The sequence below is a fragment of the Hirundo rustica genome, chromosome 3 (genome assembly GCF_015227805.2).
Source record: "Hirundo rustica isolate bHirRus1 chromosome 3, bHirRus1.pri.v3, whole genome shotgun sequence".
NCBI lineage: Eukaryota > Metazoa > Chordata > Aves > Passeriformes > Hirundinidae > Hirundo > Hirundo rustica.
In genome coordinates this window covers 79,354,164-79,368,563 of record NC_053452.1, presented here as the reverse complement: position 1 = coordinate 79,368,563, position 14,400 = coordinate 79,354,164, and the positions used below count along the sequence as shown (strand labels likewise).

The following is a 14,400-nucleotide window of genomic DNA, read 5'->3' as shown; positions in this document are numbered from 1 at the left end:
TTGGAAGTAGCATATTCATATCTAAGAGGTGCTAGCTTGGACTAAAGACACTGCATTTCATAAGCTAGTGCATAATTCTCTACCTTTTTTGATCTGCAGTCCTTTAAATATTCCCAGTGGCAGCATGCACATCTGTACAGGGAATCTAAGCCCACAAATACCTGGCTTGCTTCTTTTTGTCCCTGCCACATGTTCTCAGCAGCCCAGGAACCATAGGATCATATAATTTACAGTCTTTTTCTGATAGATTTCCTTGGTTGATGAGCTGAAGACCTGGTGCTTGTTGAAGATTCAGAATCTGGAGCTAAAGCTTTCTGGAGATTCCAGGTCATCAAGACCAAAATCAACTTTGTCCACTTGTGAGTCTCTCACCGAGACCCTGGATACTGACAACAACCCCCACAGTGCCAAGGACTGTAAAGCCAACCAACCTGTGCTGTCAGAGGGCTCCCACCAGCATTCCTATATCACACTTCCAAATAGCCTCTTGGAAGATGGGGGAAGGAGCAGAGTCCAGATGCCAGAACAAAGCTTTGGGCAACACGTTTGTGTTAAACAAGACGGAGCATTGGGTACAACCACGCCAGGTACTTCGCTGTCATATCCATTCAAGGGCGAGCTCATTAACTCAGGGGTACTTGAATTATTAATGCTACATAATTCTGGTGGTGTGCTTTCCCCCCTCCATATGCCCAATGTCTTGGGATTTGAATACACTTCAAGGCAGCCACTGGGAATATTTTAAGAGGTGGCTGGGTGGAATTCCACTGACTGTTCCTGATGCTTCCACTATGTCTTTGAAGCAAAAGTCCTTTGGTGCTTTTAATAACTCTTGGCCCCAAAAGCTTCTGAGGAAAAAACAACAAAAAAAAAGAAATGGCAGAGCAGCCAGGTGTCCCCAGCCAAGTAGAATGCTATCTGAGCCCTGGCTTCTGTAAAATATAGTGTATATGTCCCCTAAACACTAAGCTAAGTGAACAGACATTGATGCCCCATCAAATGGAAAGGCATATAAGAGATCTGTGGTACTTGAGCGTGAGCTAGTCTGCATTGGAACAGTTCAAAAACAGAAAAATGTGTGACCGTTCTGAAGTTACTGGGACTTCAAGTTTTGTAGAAACAGGGAGTTCATAAATATCAGCAGACATAACCTACTTTGGAAATCTAGACTGACACTTGTTAACATGTCCTTCTGATGAAGTCACAGAATCACAGAATGGTTTGAATTGGAAGGGACCCTAAAGATCATCTTGTTCTAAACCCCCTGCCATGGGTAGGGACACTTTCCACTGCACCAGGTTGCTCAGAGCCACATCCACACTTCTGAAGATGGGCCACCCACAGCTTCTCTGGGTAACCTATGCCAGTATCTCACAGTGAAGAATTTTTGGCTAATTTTAATGTCCTTTGCCTGTTGTCCGTCTGTAGCCCCACAGCTGGAATGCAGCAGCACCTCTCTCTCTGGGTCAGCTTTTCTCCTTTAATGACCTTCTTTCTATTACATCACTTGAAGATGTGATAAACTAATATAAGCCTGTAGAAGGTACACACAAAACCCCATCATTCATCAAACAATGAGGTCTCCTGAGTGCTAAAATAAATGCCCAGAGCTTTTCTTAATATATTGTCTATAATTTATTCTATAGGTACAGAGCAACAGGTAGTGGCTGGTGGACCAGTTTCTTCTTCCGCCCCTGCTCAAGATGTCAGGCCAAAGGACAAAGCTGTGAGTGCCAGCACGTTCCACAGGTTCCAGCAGGAGCTGCCCTCCTCCGAGCTTTCGGGCTCCAAATTAAGACACGTTAAAGTTCAAGCTGCTTTGCAGCCAGTGACTGAACCTGCAAAGACTGAACCACAGAGCGGCTACTTCATTGACAAAGGAACTCAGACGAAAAAGTCCAGCAAAAGTGGGCAGTTGAGGCACAAAGCTCTGCAGCACGCTGGGGCACAGCAGGGCCAGGAGCAGCAGCCCTCGGCCCCGCCTGCCCCTCCGCTCAGAGACACCTCCCAGGCCCTGGAGATAACCCAGTACTTCTTCGAGGCCGTTTCCACGCAGATGGAGAAGTGGTACGAGCGGAAGATAGAAGAAGCCCGGTGCCAAGCGAACCAGAGAGCGCAACAAGACAAAGCTGCGCTCAAGGAGCACATCAAATGCTTAGAAGAGGAGCTGAGCAAATTAAGGACTAAGGTGCAGAAAGAGAGCTAGCACTTGCCAAGCAGGTAATCAAACAACAGGACTCATTTTGGAACCTGCTCTATGGGAATTTGGAATACTGAGAAGGTATTTGTAGTGCCTGTTACATTCAAACACAACACACTACTTCAGAAATAGAAATAACTTTGGAAACTCCATAACGGAGGAGAGTTCATATGCAAACTATATTGGTAACAAAGAGATGCTGCAGATTAGATCCTTTCTTTGTTATTTCCAAGAGTCTGTCAATATTGCACTCTCAGTTTCCAGATGCTGCTTGAAACCAAACTGCATTAGTAACCAAAACTGCTTTCTGAAAAGGGAATTCCCTTACTTCCACACAGGACATAGACTAGAGGGTTCTGCTGTATGCCACATGTAAACACATTGTGATACCAGTGCTGAAATAAATCCAGGATGTTTGAAAGCTTTTGACATAATTACTTAGTGATGAAGGGCTATTGATCCTATTTTAGATACTCCCTCTAGTCAGTGGAAGGAAGCTAAAGAACCCACTCCAATTAAAGCCTAGGGAGGTGACAGATGCAGGTTTCCAGCTGGGAGAGGGCAGGCAACTGTGGAGGGAGATGCTAAGGCGACTCATCCCATTAGGTACAGAGGCTTCAGCTACCACTTTGCTTTTCTCTTGGTTTTCCATTATTAAAACAAGTGCTAAATCTGATTTGCCTTTTTTTTAACGGTATCCTGCTTGCAGAGCTCCTTGTGGTTACACTGTTGTTGGGGCTGTACTCCAGTAATCTGACTGAGAACTTTTGTTTAGGGCATGGATGGCAAGTGTTTTACTGTAACAGTGGTCTGTTTGTTAGGTTGAATTTTTATATCAACCTTTTTTCCTTCAAGCAGGAAATGGCTGAGTTGCCTACTACTGAAGAAGTTTGAAAAAGTCCCTTTATGTGAGGAAGTGAAAGCTTGGCTCCCTGTATTCAAATGTTTCTTTTTCTGCAGTGAGGATTTTTTCCCAGGCACCTTGTCCAGACTGTCTACCTTTGTTCCTCTGAATGATTTCTCCTGGTTTTTTCCCTTCTGTCTCTAAAAAGAAGACCAGGCCCTGGTGAGTCTACAGGTTTTAGGACAAATGGGCCCACATAACAGCAGTCAACATTTAAGAGTTTTATCGATGTGTTTTGTTATAAAATCAGAACTTTCACTGACCAGTGTTGTCCATGCTGACAGCCTCCAAATAACCTCAAGGCACTGTAACTATTGCATCTGCACCCATTTAGGGTTTCCTCCTTACACCTCTGAGAAGGGTCTATCAGATTCTGCTAAAAAATAACTTCATTTACCAAATCATGATAGAACTGTTCAAAATCAGTTCCTACACAGGATCGTACTGTTATGCCAAGGAGAAAAATATTTTTTCTGTACTAAGGAGCTCTAAAATCACTACAAAATACCTTACAGTGTTGAAGAATGCCATTCACTAATTAGTAATTAAGCTCTGGCCTTCTTAGCAGACGTATAAAGCAAAAAAAGTCATTATATAACAATATTTTTAAAGTTCCTATTAATGCACTATCACGACAAGAGAAGTGTATCTGCAGCTATGGAAATACTAGTTTTCTTGCTCTGACTTCTGTAGTCTAATATAGACACTTTAGTATGTTTACAGTTTTGTTTAAGCTTACAGTAGGAATGCAGAAGCATGCTATTGAAGTTTTGTATCACCTGGATAAAGTTAATGTTTTGCCAAGCAATTAAAGTAAGTGTTGCTCAGAAATGTGTGGTGTAACATTTTCCAGCCACAGAAGACTGATACAGTCCCCTCCCTTGACTCAAAAGCGGGGTGCAGAAGATTGGACTCCAACTTCTTTTTGTTTGTGGTTATAAAACATGGAAATGGAGTCTGCCATGTGTGCCGAGGGAGGAAGCTGCAGGGTCTGAGTGCTGTCTGTTGGCTAGTGCAGGTGCCCCTTTGACAAGTTACAGGCACAGGGCTGAGTTGTGCACGGATCACACACACGCTCCTCAGCTTGCCCAAGCGCAAGGGAGAGGCTCTGACTTTAGCTCTGCTTCCCATACAGACCACACTGGATCACACTGATGTCCAAGTAACTTAAGTAAATCCAAGTAATTACCAAGTAATCTAAGGCTGTAACCAGGCTCCAGGTTACTGATTTTAGAGGTTTTCTGCAGCCAATGAGTGCATAGTAAAAAAAAGAGAAGCATTTTCTCCTAATTTCTTTCTATACCCTTCCCTTCTTCAAAACGATGAAGGACTTTATAAAACAGTTGTGATCCTTTCTCTTCAGGTAAATTCACTTACCCTCGCAGGCTCTACTTGGACTCTTTTAAGGCTTCTGGCTGGCAATTTTATCTTGGCAAGCCCACAGAGGAGTGGAGATGAGGGGCAGTAGCACTCAAGAGGTCAGCATCTGTCCAGGGCCCTGCCTGTCAATCCCAGCTCTGGATTGTGTGCACACCCTGGAAACGTACAAACTGGGAGTCAAAGGGGTAATGCAGGCTCTGGGCACCAAAAGGAAATCACCATGGTGAGGCAGCAGGGTAAAGCCTCCTGATTAACGAACAGAAATCAAAGCACTGGCTGAAGGGGAAGGGAAGGCTTCGCTGGTAACAGCCAACACTGGTTATGGCAGTTCAGTACCTTTCTAAGCAGCACTTTCTCTTTACATGAAAAATAAACCCCCCAATACAAAAACGTTAACGAAGCATTTTTAGATACGTATTTTTCACTGACAGACTGAAGCTCAGAGGCTTTAGTCTATAGAGATCTGAACCATAGCTCCTGCTCCCAACCTGGGTTGCTCCTCCTGTAGCCTGCAATTCTGTCCTGTCCCTTCCCTGGTGCCAGTGGTAATACCTATTTACCGGATTTGCTGCCAGTTTGTGCAGCTCAGCAACTCTGCAGAAAACCACCTGAAGCAGGGGTGTTCCCTAAGGGAACTACAACAGCAGAGTGGGAGAGGGGAGAGTTCCTGCATGTCTTGGAATCACAACCTAAAATAATATGGCATCGATCTACTGCTGCCCGTCTAATTATGTGGAGAAAATCCTCAGCTCATCCAGGCATTTTTAAACTATATGAATAAAAAAGGATACACTGCAGCTCAAGGAAAGTGAGGACAGTTGCAAGCTAACAATTAGAAGTGAAGTAGTATAACATTTGAGTTAACAAACCACAACTTTTGCAGTTAGTACTTTCTACCTGCAGTTCTTTATATCTTGACTTTTAAATACTAGTTTGAAGATACTTGGTAATAAACCTCTCTGGGGCTAAAATATCCCATTTTCATAAATAAAGACCTCCTCTTTTAAGTTCTGTTCAGCTACTACTGAAAACATCTCCACACAAAACTTTTTTTTAAATGTTTGCTTGTTCTGGGCCAGTTTATCCCAAATTCTTTTTTTATTCACAAATTTTGGTGAAAATCCTTGGCACAGTACATGAAGAGCTGTCATTGTGAATACTGCCGACTACAGCTACCACAGTAAAAAGCAGACAAAATAATCTGGCATATATTTATTTTCCACTGCACTGGCATTAACAAAGCTGTTGTAATTTTTGGTGCTTTCTGCTTTGTCTGCAGCACATGCTACATCATCCATGCAGTTCTTTAATGTCCTTTGTGCCCAAGGGATTTCAACTTCTGAGGGTAGCCAAACTGAGAAATGCATGGGGAAGGGGAAAAAAGCAAAACCCCCACTGTGGTAGATTCTTCCTTCAAACATTACCAGTTTGCCAGCAAAGGCTGCCATTCTTACCACATTCTGGAAAAAGCAATGTGCCTATTTGCAATTAAAAAATCCAACTGTCAACAAAACGAAGATCAGGATTTTGCCAGCTTAAGTGTTCTCTGAAGTTCCTGAAGTTGCATGTTGCCTTGAGTAATCATCATCCTGATTGCATCCTGTAAAACAGAATGGAATCTAGTGAACTGTACGTCCGTACACACCACAGGTTTTATACATGCATGCAGACTTTTAATGCATTAAAATACATACAATTCTTACTGGCACTACTGTCATTTACTTCTTTGTGTGACCTAACACTGCTGTCTCTGAGAGGGTTAAAAACTAGGTTAATAAAGGGATACGTGGTTGTGATTTTGCTTTAAAACTCAGTTTTTAACAGGATTCAAACTCCTAATAATCTTTTCTTTATGCCTGTGTGTGTACTGCCTTTGCAAGCCAGTAGTGAGAACATGAGCAATATGGAGATGGGTTTTACAGAGCAGGTGCAGGTTCTCTCAACATTATCTAAGGACTCTAAGGTTTTGTCTGCATAATTCAGCCAATTTCTTGGGCACTGCCTAGAAAAGGGGATGAACTAGGAAGGACAGGAGACATACAAGAAATGTGAAGATTTCTCCATTTCACACTTGCTTCACATCCCAAACCATCCCATTTGCATGAATATAGGTGAAATTAAAGCTAAAAAAATAAGCTATAAAAAGCTTAACCATTAGTAAGTTTATAAGTTAGTTACCACATTATTCTATATGGTTTTCCTGATCTGTGATTTGAGTAAGCATTTGTTTTTTAGCTTTTTAATTCCAGATTATTCTCTGGAATTTGAGAAATTGAGAAATTCCATTACTACCGCTAAGAGGGGGAATAATATTTAGAGATGCTGGATACTTTCTTCGCACAAACGAGGAAATAGTAACAGGAGACTTCTCACCAGTCTGGAAGCGACACCTACAAAACCAACCCCCAAGACACAGGACAGGACATTGCAGCGACCATTCCCGAGGGCAGGCGATCACAGCTGCGGGTTCCCCATCCTAACCTCTTCTGTAGCATCCTTATTTCTTCTGAATTCCTCCCTGGCCCAGTCCTTTAAGTAGCGCCGATCCTGCTCAGCCGGGACCTCCCGAATAGCCCGCAGGATTTTGCGGTACAGCTGAAGGACCTGCTGCCGCCTCAGGAACTGGCAAGGAGAGAGAAAAGTCTGCCCGCCGCCCCAGGACAGTGCTGCGAGCCGCACCCTCGGCGCTTTGCTTCGAGGGATATTTAACCACCGAGCATCGTTCCTACAAGACGCTGCCCGCCCGAGCCCCCTCGCCCGCCCGTACCTGCTTGAGGCTGAGCGCGCCCGGCGGGAGGCGCCCGGCGGCCATGACGCGGCTCCGCCCCTTCCGCTGCCCCGGGCCCGCCACGGGGCCGCCGGGCCCGCCCCGCGCGGGCGGGGCCGAGGCCGCCATGTCCTGCGTCACCCCGGCCTCCGTGGCCGGCTGCGCTCGGCCGGTGTCAGCTTTGATCAACTCCAGGCACAGACGTCGCAACGGAAGAGTGGTATCTCTCTTTATTAGTACAGACGATACAAGATGCATAGGCTTTGCAATGAAAATCCACGTCCGTGCTCCAAGACACCGGATTTATGAATCATCCCCAATGCCTGCCTCGAACAGGGCAAACTTCACAGTGTAAAGTGGTACGGCAGGGATCGGCACATGGCATGATTCAGAAAACTCCCCGCTGCTATGGTCAGGCAAAAATCAGCAATAACTAAAAAGGATGTGTTAAAACTGCAAAATAGTTTCAAGTATTCAAGTACTTTTTTGGTTTTTTTGGGGGGAGGTTGAGTAAAACCATCTGCCTCCCCTGCTCTCCGCTCCTCCCTTCCCAGAGGCACCTCCACGTGGATGATGCTGAGGAAGGTTTTATTTGCAAGACACCTCAACTTCTAATGCAGAAATGCCTTCCCAGGAACAAGACTGTTTTACTTACGGCAGGGGGGGAAGCAGCAGGAATAATACCACCTCTTAATATTACAAATGCCTTTTTTTTTTTTTTTTTTTTAAAAGTAATAAGTTATTACAAGAGAAGTTGAGACAAGTCTTACATTACTTGTGAGAACAGCAGGGGACAGTCTCACCGTTGCATAATTGTCCTCTGACACACTGGGAGGATGCACCCAAACCACTCTGTTCTTACAGTCTCTGCCCCAGGGCAGCTCCTGCTGGATAATCCGTTAGGAAGAGCTTTATGGCCCTTCCCATGAAATGCAGCTTCTTGTATTTCAGCAGCTCAGCAGCAGCAATCGGGTCCTGACCTTGTCTCCAAAGTCTAAAGAGTGTCAGAGGCAGTCACCAGTTCAAACCACTGTCTGAGGGCATCACTCAGAGTTTCTGGGAGCGCGTTCACATCCCTAAGGATCATGTAGAACGGGAATGGGAATTCTTCCATGTAAGACCTGATTTCAGGCAATTCTCCAGGTCCTTTGAATATAGGTACTTTAATGTCCAAAATAGAATCCTGTAAAAGAAGTACGGATGTTACTACTAAATAACACACATATTCTGTGACCACTGATAGAATTTACCCTATGTTCTAAGCACTTATAATTTTCCCCCGATAGACTGAAAACTAATAAAATACTTTTAAGATTAAAAGCTCTAAGTGTTCAAAGGTAAATCAGATCAGAAGCTGAAAATAAATCAGTTAAATGCTTTTGCCCTTTTAGATACAGTGTATTAATCCATGAATTATAGGCTAGAAGAGACTAAGCTTGAGCTTCTGCAATACCAAATTCTGTCAATAAATTCTGTCTTTTCTTAGCATTTTATGATTACAGTTTACTGTTGGCACTTTAGTTTTATTACTTTGATGCCTTCCCCAGAGAGTGTAAACTCTTCAGTGCTAAGTTCAACTCATATTTGTGCAGTGCTCTAATAGAAGATTTTTTAGCAACTTCATAGTATTTCAACAAATATTACAAAGACAAAAATCAGATTAAACTCCAGCTGTCCTTCTTGTAAAGTAACTTCTAAGTTGCTCAGTGCAGCAACTCAGAAATTAATAAAGGTTATGGAAAAAACCCTTTTTTTCCCCCAGAAAAAAAAAAAAACCTTACGAAAAACACCCAGTATTTTCGCTTGATACTACAGCCAGGTTTCATCAGAACCTTTCAGCTGTTTTGTCAGCAGGACTGTTAGAATTGGTTTTGAACAATAAATATAGCAGATGAGTTTTGAATGCAAAAATAAAGATACAGGAAGAAAACACGAACCACAGAATTAGAGTCTTTACCATGAAAGGCTTCACTATCAGGCTTACGTTCGCTCACTTACCGCACTACAGAGCCTTCCTGAAATACTCCCAGATATTTCAGCTTCCCATCCAAGGTCATCTTAAGTTTTCTTCCCCCATTAACAGATGCAGGACTCAGCTTTCCCAATTGAGGCACTAAATAACTCTCACATACTCCCTTCTGTCTAATGTTTAATCTCATACTGGCTCCAGCTGTCATGTCAACTGGGGACTGCTGTCAGAAATTATCAAGATGCATCAGAGCTGAGATGGAACAAAGCATCTCTCAAACTCCAAACCTGTCAACCTGCCAGCTGCTTCCCTGGTGGCCAAGAGCTACAACCGTTCCGTTTGAAGACATGAGCTCTTAGCCTTTCTGTGGCATGGAAGCAGGGATTTTTTTCTTTAAATACAAAAGATAAGAAGCACAGTAGGAAGAAATGGCAGATCTAACAGACATGGAAAATGGCAATTGGGTTCAGTATCTCTGACCTCTACAAAAGATAAGGTAGCTGTATGGCACTATAAAAGACAAGAAAAAGATTCGTATCGGTTTCTCATTCACTGCAGTTGAATACTTCTCCCTTGTTCACTTACCCGGGAATTAGGGTTGTCCAACACTACAAAAATAACAAAGATATTGGCATTCCGAGCTGCTTGAACTGCTGCTGTCACCCGTTCCTTGCCTTCCAAGAAAAGGCCTCTTCCATCAGACACAATCAAAAGCAGCTGTGCCGTTTCTGAGCACAAAGAACATTTAAAATTCCAGTAAGTTCAGAGTAATCCATTTAAAAGGATAAAACCCCCATTTTGCTGTTTGCCCTGGGGTATAATGGAAAAAGGAGTATTCCTAAGAAAATTAACTCTTAATCAAATAGAATTCTGTGACGTAACATTAAGCTGCAGTTACTAGTGGGTCAACAAAGAAAGTAATGTGTGACACCACTGAAAATAATGGAGGGAAGGGGAGTGTCATACAACATACAGACAACCCTCACCATCCATCAGTACTATAATCAAGGATGAAAGTCACAGAAAATACCAAACAGACTTGGTCACAGTCTTGTCTTTCATGCCTAGAGGTTAAATACTGGCTGAATTACAAGGCTCCAGCCACCAGCTCAGTAGAGTACCAGCTGCTGCAATGAAATAGAGCTCAAATCACTTTCTCTAGAAGCAGGTACCTATGAGTCCATCTACAGGCTTTTCTCCACTGTCTCCACTTTATCAGGCTTGGCTTCCATCAGAGAAAAATCCTGGACTGTCCAAACTGGATTATTTTTGGAAGAAACTAAATCCGAAGATAGGCTCCGAGGCACAGTCAAAGCAGTCCAATTAGTCTGAAGTAAACCTCCTGAAACATCCGACATAGCACCTATGCTGGGCTCCTCAGCACCTACCATTTCTGGAGACATGTTACTTGACCCAAGTCGTCCCTAGAGTCATCTACATCCCTCTAGAGGGACATTTTAAGTTATGTCTCTGTCATCCTTTAATTACACGTAAAATCACAGTAATTACAGTCAGGATTGAAAGCCCTAATTGTTACAGAGGGATGCAGAACACACTACTGCAGGCCCCAAATGTGACAGGGCTTTCTTTTTACAGAAGGAGATGATGGATCCTCCAGCCTTTTCTCCTGCCAGCTCCCTAATCCTAAAGAGCTGATGGCTGCTGCATCCCCTGCCTAGTTTAACAGAACTGGATTGCTGCTCCCTCTCAGAATATTGTGACACCCTGGCCATTCTGTGGCAAAGCAGCTGTGGATTATAAATCCCAGACTGCCCAGTTCTTGGAGTACTTCAACAATAAGAACTTATAAAAAATACAGGTGGCACCATGATAAACTTTTAAACATCACAGAGCAATCTTTTAGCCTAACAATGGGGCAGACACAAGGCAAGCAGTCTTCCAGCTTTTCTTGGAAATTCAAGCAGCTCGTGACCTAAAGCTGCAGGACAGTGAAAGGCAGGTAGGAGGCAAATTCTGTCCTCAGGGAAGTGTGTTTCTGGATACCTAGAGAACTCAAGCTCTCAAGGAGGAGCAGACCCTAGAAAGTCAGGGTCCTTAGGAAGCTGGACAATGCTCCAAGCTGGCGCTATCTAGGCCTTAAAACAGTCTGCAAGCAGGAGGTAAAGGGAGACAGGTAAGGCGGGCCGTTTTAAAAAGTCTCACACAAAATTTTAGTGAATTATTGACAAATAGGAAGTAGGTGTCACTTAGGTTTTAACCTAAATTTTGACCAAACATTGCTTTTGAGAAAGCAAAACCCAAAGCCCTAATGCAAGGGATGTTTCAGTCCTAGGAGTCTTCCTGGCAGGATCCTACTTCAGGATTGTAGTGAGCATTCTGCTGCCATGGCAACAAGCACAGTAACACAAAAAAACTCACCCGGATTAATATTTTGAGACAACTGCTGTGCTGCAGCAAACATATTTGCTGATGATTCTAGAAACTGCAGAGGAAATAAACAAGAAAATCAAATTATCGCATCATAAAAATAATAAACGTAAAAATGAAAACATTTCTGAAGAACATCTTTCTCTATTTTTAAGTGCTAAGACAGTCTGACCACCTAACACAGATACAGTTGTTGGCATTTTCCTCTATTAACTCCTGCTTTAAATTTTTAAAGTACTTTTGAACTAAAGAATCTTCAGAGAGCCTTCAAACAGAATTTATTTTTTTCCCAATGCTAGCAATGCCATCAACACAGTACACTGCTAATGAGATTAATGGCATCATTGAAAATACACATCATGTTTCTAGGTTGAACTTCTTCAGCTTGAAACAAAAGTGTCTGGTCTCATACTTCCCATTAAAATACAGAACATCAACAGCACCTAAAATACTTTTTAAGACCCAATACAGAGAAAGGTGACCACATAAAAGTGGTATACATCCAAACTAAAAGTGAGGAAACACTCTTCCTGTTACAAAATTCTAACCATTTTATTTCTTTGTTATCTAACCTGCTATCAGACTCTCAAATACAAAAAAATAGTAAGTGTTACAAAGTGATCATGAAACGATGAAACTGCTGCTGTCTTGTCTGGAAAAGACTGGGAAACCTGTTGCCCTAGAGGCATTCTTGTGTACCTGGGCTATTTTTGTTTTCTTCTGCTGAAACTTGCAGAGACGCAATATCCGTGTCCCTGACTGGTCACTGAACTGCTCGTGGAATGGGTGCAGCAGCTGAACAGTCTCTCCAAAGCTTCAGAAGAGAAAATTACAGCATGAAACTGGTATTTACATTGTGCTCTGAAGTACTGAAGAAAAGTCAAGATTTCAAATAAACTCACCTACACACAGCAATTTGTCCCACTTCTAGAAGAGTCAGAGCATTTCCAATAACTGCCAGGGATTCATATGCAAGCTATTAAAGAAAAAAGTTGCATCAAAAATAGCACAGTCAATGTTTTACTCAAAGCCCAGAATTAAATATGAAGAATATTATGGAAATTATTTTTCATCATCTAGAAAGATAATTGAAGAGACAGCCTATCTTTTTGCCTGTCTTATGTAAAACAGTCAGTGCAATAAAGATACACTAGTTCTGCTTGATGGCTTCAGCTGATTGACTTAGAGGCACCACTTTAGGTAGGCTAATGAAATACATAAAGAACTGTTCAGAAGGAAACACACCATTTTAATTAATAAAAACCTTACAAGTGGCCTATGATGAATGGATATTTAGTGCTCCAATGAACTGCCAGGTAAGGAAGTTTCAGCCTTTTATAGGCTACAAAAAGTAATTTTACAGTGGATATGTACACCTCTAACAAACTTAACAGGTCATCCTTTCAGATAGTTTTCAGTGATTTCTTTGTTAATAAATCTTTTAGGCATGAAGTTACATGAGTTCAAGCACATGGACTGGAAAAACAGGTGCTTTGAAATTATCAGTCAGTCTTTCCAGCAGCCACCAGCCCTGTGTGACACAAGTCAGCAACCGCCACACACATCAATGACAGGTGGTTTCTCCATGCTTCGCCCAAGGGTTTATTTTACCTGTTTAGAGTGATTGTCAATCATGCTAGAGGAATCATCAATAGCCAGGCAAATCTGGTACTGTCGTTTACTGGGCTTGGTCCTTCGCAGCCAGATCTTGTCTTTTCGGAACTGACTGGCAATGTACGGGATCACTTTGCGCATGTTCAGCCTCTTCCCGGTTCTGTAGTCTCCTCTGAAAGTTGAGAAAAAAGACAGTGACAGGGGTTATCAGCAAATATCTCATTCTGGAAATCCATGGCCTATGCAGCATATACACCAAATATATTTTTTTTAAAATACTACAAATCCAATATTAGTAGTTTTAATACTGATATTTAGTTATAGATAAAAAAAATCACCCACATTTTTAATGTAAGATGGATATTCAGTGCTTTTAAAAGAAGTTGATATCTACGTACCTAAAAAGGAAGGCAGACCTCAAATTTACATTCCACCAATTTGAAACAAGTCTACATCTCTTTAAAAAATAATCAACTAATGTTATAAACAACGTAAAACATTTTGACATTTAACACTCTGACTTAACTTCAAATGGTGAAGTTGACTGATCACCTATTGAACAGGAGAAAAAAAAAGGAGGAGGCAATATCCTCAGGATGGGTGACTACTACTATATCATGTTTGCATTTCATAAAATAACCTAATGTTCCCATACAAAGAAATTGAAGGCATTTGCAAACAGGAATAATTACAGTAATGCAAGAGTGACACAAATCTGCAGTTTTACAGAGGTTAAAGTGCCCCAAACCCATGGGTTTAAAGAAATCAGAAGCCTCAGAAAGACCCCAACTTACTTCAACTTGGCGGCCTGAGTGGGTTCCAGTATGAGTCGCAGCTGTTCACAAAGCTGCTGTGATAGAGGAGCTGTCAGTACTAAATACTTCTGCCACAGCTGTGCTGCTTCCTTCTCCTACAACATCACACAAAGAAATTAAAGTGAATTATGAAAAACAAAACAAGATGGGGAGTGCTGTCTGAAGAAACTAAACCTCAGTGCACTAAGGGGAAGGCAGTAACCAGCTAAAACTGAAGGTGTCTTCTTTGACAGTCTGCATTCACATTCAAAACAAGATCTGATACAGCATCCTGCTTCAAGAATAATGTAGTACATTTTTCAAAGGAAGTCAAAACGTAACAACAAAAATAGTATCTATATCCTGTGACTTTGAGTATTTAGA

General features: G+C 42.2%; 3 protein-coding genes across 15 annotated transcripts in view; 1 reads left to right on the top strand and 2 right to left on the bottom strand.

Moving 5' to 3' along the window:
- The window catches only part of ANKRD6 (ankyrin repeat domain 6), a 90,266-nt gene extending 85,004 nt beyond the window's left edge, over nucleotides 1-5,262 (top strand). For all 13 annotated transcript variants that reach the window (XM_040058251.2, XM_040058247.2, XM_040058250.1 and 10 more), the window contains 2 exons: nucleotides 248-587; nucleotides 1,647-5,262. In XM_040058251.2, coding sequence (XP_039914185.1) covers nucleotides 248-587; nucleotides 1,647-2,206 — 900 coding nt within the window. In that variant the 3' untranslated portion in view covers nucleotides 2,207-5,262. The remainder of the gene's footprint in view (nucleotides 1-247; nucleotides 588-1,646) is intronic.
- A 419-nt stretch (nucleotides 5,263-5,681) lies between these two features.
- LYRM2 (LYR motif containing 2) lies at nucleotides 5,682-7,306 on the bottom strand. The gene is made up of 3 exons (XM_040058256.2): nucleotides 7,252-7,306; nucleotides 6,966-7,106; nucleotides 5,682-6,084 (listed from the first exon to the last, which is right to left on the bottom strand). Exons 1-3 carry the CDS (start codon nucleotides 7,294-7,296, stop codon nucleotides 6,004-6,006), a joined length of 267 nt encoding a protein of 88 aa, XP_039914190.1. The 5' UTR covers nucleotides 7,297-7,306; the 3' UTR covers nucleotides 5,682-6,003.
- Nucleotides 7,307-7,465: 159 nt separating this feature from the next.
- MDN1 (midasin AAA ATPase 1) overlaps nucleotides 7,466-14,400 on the bottom strand; it is a 93,094-nt gene continuing 86,159 nt past the window's right edge. Inside the window, exons 96-102 of the mRNA XM_040058221.2 lie at nucleotides 14,017-14,132; nucleotides 13,220-13,394; nucleotides 12,511-12,584; nucleotides 12,308-12,422; nucleotides 11,600-11,663; nucleotides 9,806-9,948; nucleotides 7,466-8,434 (exon numbers count right to left, since the gene is read on the bottom strand). Coding sequence (XP_039914155.1) covers nucleotides 8,246-8,434; nucleotides 9,806-9,948; nucleotides 11,600-11,663; nucleotides 12,308-12,422; nucleotides 12,511-12,584; nucleotides 13,220-13,394; nucleotides 14,017-14,132 — 876 coding nt within the window. The 3' untranslated portion in view covers nucleotides 7,466-8,245. The remainder of the gene's footprint in view (nucleotides 8,435-9,805; nucleotides 9,949-11,599; nucleotides 11,664-12,307; nucleotides 12,423-12,510; nucleotides 12,585-13,219; nucleotides 13,395-14,016; nucleotides 14,133-14,400) is intronic.